At 33.9% G+C, this 7,661-nt stretch overlaps 1 protein-coding gene across 5 annotated transcripts in view; it reads left to right on the forward strand.

The window, feature by feature from the left end:
* The window catches only part of LOC115236729 (pre-piRNA 3'-exonuclease trimmer-like), a 135,218-nt gene extending 129,450 nt beyond the window's left edge, over positions 1 to 5,768 (forward strand). Inside the window, exons 3-14 of one of the 5 annotated variants that reach the window (XM_029809368.1) lie at positions 75 to 244; positions 328 to 562; positions 727 to 1,011; positions 1,095 to 1,299; positions 1,399 to 1,500; positions 1,599 to 1,724; positions 1,801 to 1,906; positions 2,040 to 2,139; positions 2,261 to 2,347; positions 2,495 to 2,583; positions 4,234 to 4,332; positions 5,509 to 5,768. In XM_029809368.1, coding sequence (XP_029665228.1) covers positions 117 to 244; positions 328 to 562; positions 727 to 1,011; positions 1,095 to 1,299; positions 1,399 to 1,500; positions 1,599 to 1,724; positions 1,801 to 1,906; positions 2,040 to 2,139; positions 2,261 to 2,347; positions 2,495 to 2,583; positions 4,234 to 4,332; positions 5,509 to 5,578 — 1,632 coding nt within the window. In that variant the 5' untranslated portion in view covers positions 75 to 116 and the 3' untranslated portion in view covers positions 5,579 to 5,768. The other 4 variants (XR_003884236.1, XM_029809367.1, XM_029809369.1 and 1 more) reach the window with 4 other exon arrangements.
* Positions 5,769 to 7,661: the final 1,893 nt, after the last annotated feature.

A 7,661-nucleotide genomic window follows, 5' to 3' on the forward strand; every position in this document is an offset into this window, starting at 1 on the left:
ATGAATAGTATGTATGTATGTGAATGTGAATGGCGGTATCGTTATAAAGAACACAGCACATGATCTCATTTCAGGTTATCTCGCATTGTTTTGTACGTGTATGAAAGAATATTATTATGATTGAGGTCACGAGTGAAAATTTCAACACAATATATCCAAACTTGGAGCGTGCATTGAAAAATGCGAATTTCATAGCAATTGATACGGAATTTTCAGGTTTAAATGTTGACGATATTAAAAATAGGTTAGTTTATACCTTCTTAAATGTACACTCAAGTAATATTTCAGGGAGTTTTAATGTCATTTCTCATACTTATCTCATTTTAGTTTATTTGATTCTATAAACGAGCGCTATGAGAAGCAGAGGTGCAATATTCAACCGTACATAATAATCCAATTTGGTATCACTGCGTTCCAACGAATTCAGAATGAAAATCAGTACACAGCAGAGGCCTTTAATTTCTTTCTGCTGCCTAGATCTATTCCATCAAAGAATAGACAACTTGTCTGGCAAATCGCTGCATTAGAGTTTCTGACTGCATACGAATTTGATTTCAACAAGGTATATCGCATTCTTTATAGTTTACTTTAGATTTTGAAAATGAAAAGCTACTATATGTAGCTTACTGTTGACGAGCTCATAGTTTAAATTGAAATTACATTTGATATTTTATTTTGTTATTAAAAAGTAACAATGAATTTAATATGTGTGTTGAAAATTTTCAGCTTGCTTACAAGGGCATTTCATATCTCAATGAGGCTGACCAAGCAATCTTGCAGCAACAATTACAAGATAATATGTTATTTCGCAATGTGGAAAGATCTATCTCCTACAAAGAAGAAGACATTCTCAAAGATTATATCCATCAAGTTTCCAAATGGTTGAATAGAGCAAGTGATGAAACAAGCTCATTTAAAATTGACACGTCTACTCCAATTTTACAGTATCTTATGCATAAGGAATTAAGAAACCGTTTCCGAAATGTTTGGACCTTCTCAGGGAATAATATGGTATATTAATAATTTTGTTTTTTACAAGAAACATAAAAGAGCTCAATTATTTTTCAAAGTCTTAAATCTTCTAACTTTTTTAGGTGACGGTTATGAAAATTCCACCGGATTCCAGAGAAGTTTTGGAACAAGAAGAAGGTTCTATATTGGAAAACGTATTGCTTGAATCATATGTAGGTTTTTCAAAGGTGTTTAAGCTTTTGGTTACTTTGAAAAAACCTATAATAGCACATAATGCTTTGTTAGATTTAATGTTTATACATCAACAGTTTTACAAGCCGTTACCACGTATGTATAATATGAAAAAATAATCTATTTTCATATATATAATGCGACAATGGATGAAAATTAAATTATGATAATTTATGAATAATACATTTTTTGCAGAAAAATACACTGATTTCAAGGATAACATACATCAACTATTTCCTACAATTTATGACACAAAATTTTTAAGCTTTCAATTGAGAGAACTTCTTTCAACAGAACGTAATTTAAAAAATTATTATTGATTACAAACAATTATTTACATACACAATTTGTACATAATTTGAAGTATATTAAAGATAATCTTATTATCTTTACAGAAAAATGGACATTTAATTCTCTAAGTGGTTTAGTCCAATATTTCACAGAGAAGCAAGGAAAATATGTAGCACTTGGATCGCCTAATATTAATCTCCTTAGTAAAACAAATTCAGATAAATCAGATGGTAGATATTCATTTTATGCATATTTATTTTAATCTTATGGTTACTCTACATCTCATAAAACTTTTACATTTTTTAGTTATTATACCTTCGATGAAATATCACACTGCGGGATGGGATTCTTATTTTGCTGGTTATGTATTTATTAGAATAGTCCATGTATTTGCTACAAAACGTCATGGATCGTAAGTTATATATTATATATAAATTAAAAGCCGATAATTATATTTATTTTTATTCCTAATATATATACACATTATATATATTAAAGCATATAGCTATAATTAGTAATATTATAAATCTGTCTTATGATTTCAGAGGTTTAACATTGAAGCACTTTACACATACAGAATTAATGAACAATGTAAAAAGTTTGGCAAATTGTATAAATATCATCCGTGGCAGTACATCACATTTGGTAAGAAAAATGCAAAACATTATAATTGAATGAAATATACTTTGCAAGAAGAGAATATATACAGCTGAATGGATATTATACTCTTTTACAAAAAGAAAACGACACATTATAAATTTCCCAGAGACTTGATGGACCTGAACCTGTATCGACTCGACCTAAATGGCTTTATGTGAAAACGTTAGTGTCGAAGCCGATAACCGCCATGCAGGTATTGCATTTAATTATTACATATAATATCTTAATATTATATGATTGTGGGATTCTAAGCATTCTCGTATATTACAGTATGCAATATACGAATATAAGAGATGAATAATTTGTAATCAGTCTGCATTGTTATGAAATATTTGCGCAGATAGCTGAAAAAATGTCAATTTTCGGTGCGGTTGACGTGAAGCAATGCACATCGAAGCGTGTGTTAGTTGCAGTAGCAAATCACGGAAGGTTAGTGATCCATACTGTTTTATCAAACATTTTTCGTTTCTCTCTCTTATTTGATTGTGTCAATATTCTCAATATTACGTATGTATATAAATAAATTGTCAAGCATCACATACAAATCTTGTATGAGAAAAATAGAATGGCTTCATATATATTGAGAAAGTGATAGTTGCCAAATGCGTCCAATTTCGAGATATCATGAAATACCATAATATTATATTAATGCAGCTTGCAAAAGAAAATTTCACGCTAGAAGAAATTCTCTATAGTGCTTCATTTTCTATATATCACAAATATAATTAAATATAATTAAATATAATTAAACAAACAGTTGATCTGGAGGGAGGAAAAAGATGATTTGTAATAGTATAAAGCTACTTCGATGGCGGAACTATTTTGGATACTTTCCAAGGGCAGCCGTTCAGCAATGCATTGCGTAAAGTGATTTAGTGTATTTTCATTTTTATACAAAACAGTTATATACTGTCAAAACATCCAAATTCGTATGTTTTTTAAAAATGTGACTGAATAGGAAATTCACATAATGTCACTTCTCTCTTAATATTATTTATAATTCAAAATGAGACTGATGAGATACTATAATCTTTCGATAATAATGATATTGAAAAGAATAATCATATAATTTTTTAATTGATTAAAAATATGAAAAACGATATGGGAATATAAATCGAAAATAGAATTTGATATCTATTACTCAAACATTATGAAATTAGTGGCACGATGTTACATTAATACTTCACACTCACCGACGAATCGCAACTCATGTTCGATTTAGGAGTTTATTTCTTCGGAGTGGTTATACGATCGATTTCAATCGACTGCATTTGTCTAATTCCGATAGTCTGGAAACATAAACCGTCGAATATTGCCAATTCAGTGAATCCATTACAATTTCGCTTGTTTTTCAAAGAACGCGTGTTGAGACAGTAAGCGCGTTAAGTGCCTCGCGGCCATTTAAACGTTGCAGGTGTTCGCGGCAACGCACACTTTCGTTTTTTATGTTTTCATTTGACGAAGTCGGATAATATTTTATGATCTAATCTATCTATCGTCACCGAACAAACTCGCATCTCTTCTATCGTCAATTTCGCGAAAGCAACGAATTTTTTTCTCTTTATCGTCCGTAAAACGACTTATAATAAGAGAATTAACTTATAATAAGAGAACGTACGCGATTCGAGGATTTATCTACATATCGTTTCCTTTATATTAAAATTAGAAACTAAATTAACTCACGAAATTACATACGTTTTTTCATGATAAAAGTTGTTCCGAATATTCATGTACATCGTACAAATAATTGACTCGACGCTGTCATGTTGTGCGCGTAGGATTTTCTTCGTCATTGGCATCGTTCCCATCTTTATGTCGCTTTTACCAACGAACTTTTGCGGATATATTTACAGCACTTATTAAAAGATCGCCGCTGTCTACACCACCGTGTGTACATTATTATTAACGATCTATTATTATACCTGCTGTGTGCCACACGTGTGCAACTTTTGTCACGCGAAATTGGCTTAACACGTAATTACGTTTACCTCGTCAAGCAGGTCGATCGAAACCGTCGCATTAAATACGTCCTCATCTGCGACGCAATGATCAAAAACAATTTCCTCGATCGTTTTACAGCGCACGAGATATATTGCAACACTTCAAACAAAACAAGGATCTATACGTTGTCCCTTATAATCCGATACGGCACTCACCCTCGACCCAACTCGTCCTATGGTATGTATAAAAATCAATATGCTCAAAGTATGCTGCAAAATATAATAATACCACACCAAACATAACATAATAACTTAATATGAATTTCAATAATAAATCGTTTTTCGAAATGAAACGTATGAAAAAAATTTTTGCTTGCTCTTGAGTCATTTAAAATAATTATAGATTTATCTCATTATTTGTGAAAACTGCGGCGATTAAACGTGAAACAAAAATTCAATTATCTTACGGCTCGCATTCACTAATTATATTATACAAAATGTCCGAGAACTATCGAAAAATCCAACAACCGCGACAATTTTTTAGACATCACGTTTCCACGCGCCACGTGGGTTTCGAAATACGTCGCGATGTCATAATCGGGATTTTAATCGGTAGTCGATGCGTTGAGACCGATCCAATCCCTATTAGTAGTGGCAACGCGTTACGTCAAACAAATTAATGATTCTCGACGGACCGCAGCTGTGGTTCCCGAAGTCCCCTAATTAGCGTCGACATTGCCGTAGATGCAAGAAGAAGCCGTGTGATTCGCGTTGCCAATTGTTGCGAAGGCATTATGACGACATTCTGGTGGTCGTCGATCGTCGCGTTACCTAACGCTCGGGTGAAAGACTCGAAGCGAGACGCCGTCGACGTTTACGGCTGCGATTTCCCGGCTCTATCTCAGTTCTTACAATCGATATATCAATCCGCGCTCGCACATCATTACGCGTTCCGAGTGCAATTTGCGTGAAGATGTTATATTTAGATCATCGCGATTATCGTGTCCCGCATCGTATAACATTGGATACTCGAACATTAAAGATTTTCTTGATTTTTTTTACCACAGTTGTTTTTAGAATATTCTATTTTAATTCTTTGTGATCGCGATGTTTCCCTTGAATGCAACGCTTGTCCAAATTCCATGATGAATGAGAAGGTGTAATTATCTATCGAAATTAAACCTTGCTAAAACTGGGATTTAATTTTATGAAAGCTTATCGTTTGAAAAATAAATTATAATAATATTGTTGTTTTAATCTCAAAATATTTGCATTAAGTCAAATAATCCAACAGAATCATCGTTCACAATTTTTTTAATTATTACTTATTAATTTTCTTATTGTTATTTGTACACAAACATGTTACATATATGTTTGTATTTTATAATCGATTGATCTCTCTTTTTAACTATAGGGGCAGTATAGTCGTTTCTAGCGGGATTTTTGCTTGGATACTGCATCGGAAGCTTCAGGAAAGCTCTTAGATGGTCTGTAAAAATCTTTAAGAAAAAATCTAGGACAATAGGGGGATGTATATTCTTAAATATAGAAATATATTGTCCTTAATAAGTTTAAGAAAAGAACAGCTTTAAAATATATGTACGTAATGCAAAAATATGTATGTAAGAAATGTTTTTCACATAATAATAGAAGATGAAGTACTTTGAACGGCAACTTTGTAGCACGATATCTTTTTTATCCTTAAATTACGAGACTCGTTGAAAGATCGATTCCAAATCGACAAACAATTTTAACAATCTATCGTTAAAATTAAGATTGGCGGTTGCGGTACACTCGGCATATAAAACACCATTTTCGACGGACGACAAAGTTATTCACGGATCCTGTAAAATCGAGCAAACAGAACATAGGGGACAGTACATGTCCGCCGAGGTACAGAAGTGACAAACATTTTACGCTTCACCGCAATGTGCCCGTCGCCATTCTGTTTAAATTTAAGATTCAGCTCGGGAGCGGAATCTTTGCGGGAGTTGTTATTATTATGACTCGTGGCGAGAGCTCGGTGAGTTCTAAGTCGGCCGGAGCTTAAAGCTCGTTTTTGAACCGAGAGCAGGAAGTGCTTCTCCACGCTCGCTTGCCAAAGAAACGTTCCCTCTCTCTCTCTCTCTCTCTCTCTCTCTCTCTCCTTCCCTTTTTTCTCTGTAAAAAACCAATTATCCCCACTGCGATCTCGAGCCGTTGATTGTCACGCATGTCCATCTGTCATATTTCTTTTTTTCTATCGGTGCTTCCTCTCTTCCTTTCGTCAGATTTTTTCGTCACAGCCCGACTACCCCGAGTAATCATACCCTCGTGATGTTAAGCTCCACGTTAAAATTCCACACGTGTGTTCTCGTCAAAAACCATGCTTTTCGCAACAACGTGCGAAGATTTATATGCGAAAGGAAATGTGAGCAAACCCCTCGTAAATCTCGACGTAAGTTAGGAAAAAAAAACAATATTTTATCAGTTTTTAACGTTATACCAGAATACACATCTTCCCAAGAGTACTCGTATCTAAATGTTCAGGTATGGAAATAGAGAACATCGACTACGGCAACGAACGATAATGCATTCCTTGATCAAAGTGCTCGGTACATAGGTACTTATCGCACTTATCGCGAAGAAGAATCTCGCTGAGGCCGCGTATCTTTGAGGCGATATCTCCGCAAAAGTTTTCTCTGGCCGCTACCCAAGGCCAAAGCACTCGAAATAATGCGGTAGCAATTCGTGTGGGCGACTGGACAGTCAGCTTGGTCGGCGCTGGTGTCCGATGGCAGGTGTGGACTCCTCGGGATGAATCCCTCTCCTTTCGCTCTTGTTCACGCGCCGCGTAGACGAGGTAAAGGTCGCTCGCTTGGGCTCGGACCCAGAGTTATGGAATTGGGTTAATAAAACTGCGAAGCTTTCCACCGATAATCCATTTATCCTTTGTCGGAGCTTCAATTACGCGTTTCTTACGTCGATTGCGATCGCGAAATTGATCCTTAAAGTAAGACGAAGATTGGAGAATATAAAGCAAAAATTGCTTTGTGTTCACGGAATCAGCGAATGTTTTTTTACGCCGGAGATTTTGTGAAATATTTAGATTCTATATTTCGGTACTGAAATTGCGGAAAACTATCGCTCCTTACTTTTTTGTTTAATATGTACAGAACGATTTATCTCACAGCCATATTGAATTTTAAAAATAGATTATTTAACCAATTTGCAACTGATTTTTCTGCAATGAAAATGTAATGAATGTTTTTTTTCATGATTGTTTAATATTATATATTTTTATATAACTAATTCTCTCTTTGAATTATGAGAGAGAATACTAGGACTTTATTAATTTATATTTATATCTTTTACTCATCTTAATATTGTTTAATTCAATATTTTAGTACAATAATCTGACATGTTTTGAGAGAAGACTGCATTGAGATATCAATCTCATGTAATTGCATGCGTAGGTGTATAATTCTGGCGTACGATCAATGCGTATACACACAGTAAATTGACTTTGATATATATATATATATATATATATACCGGCATATATTATAAATATAAGATATTATACAT

This window comes from Formica exsecta, unplaced genomic scaffold, assembly GCF_003651465.1.
Source record: "Formica exsecta isolate Colony F162 unplaced genomic scaffold, ASM365146v1 scaffold26, whole genome shotgun sequence".
Taxonomy (NCBI): Eukaryota; Metazoa; Arthropoda; class Insecta; order Hymenoptera; family Formicidae; genus Formica; species Formica exsecta.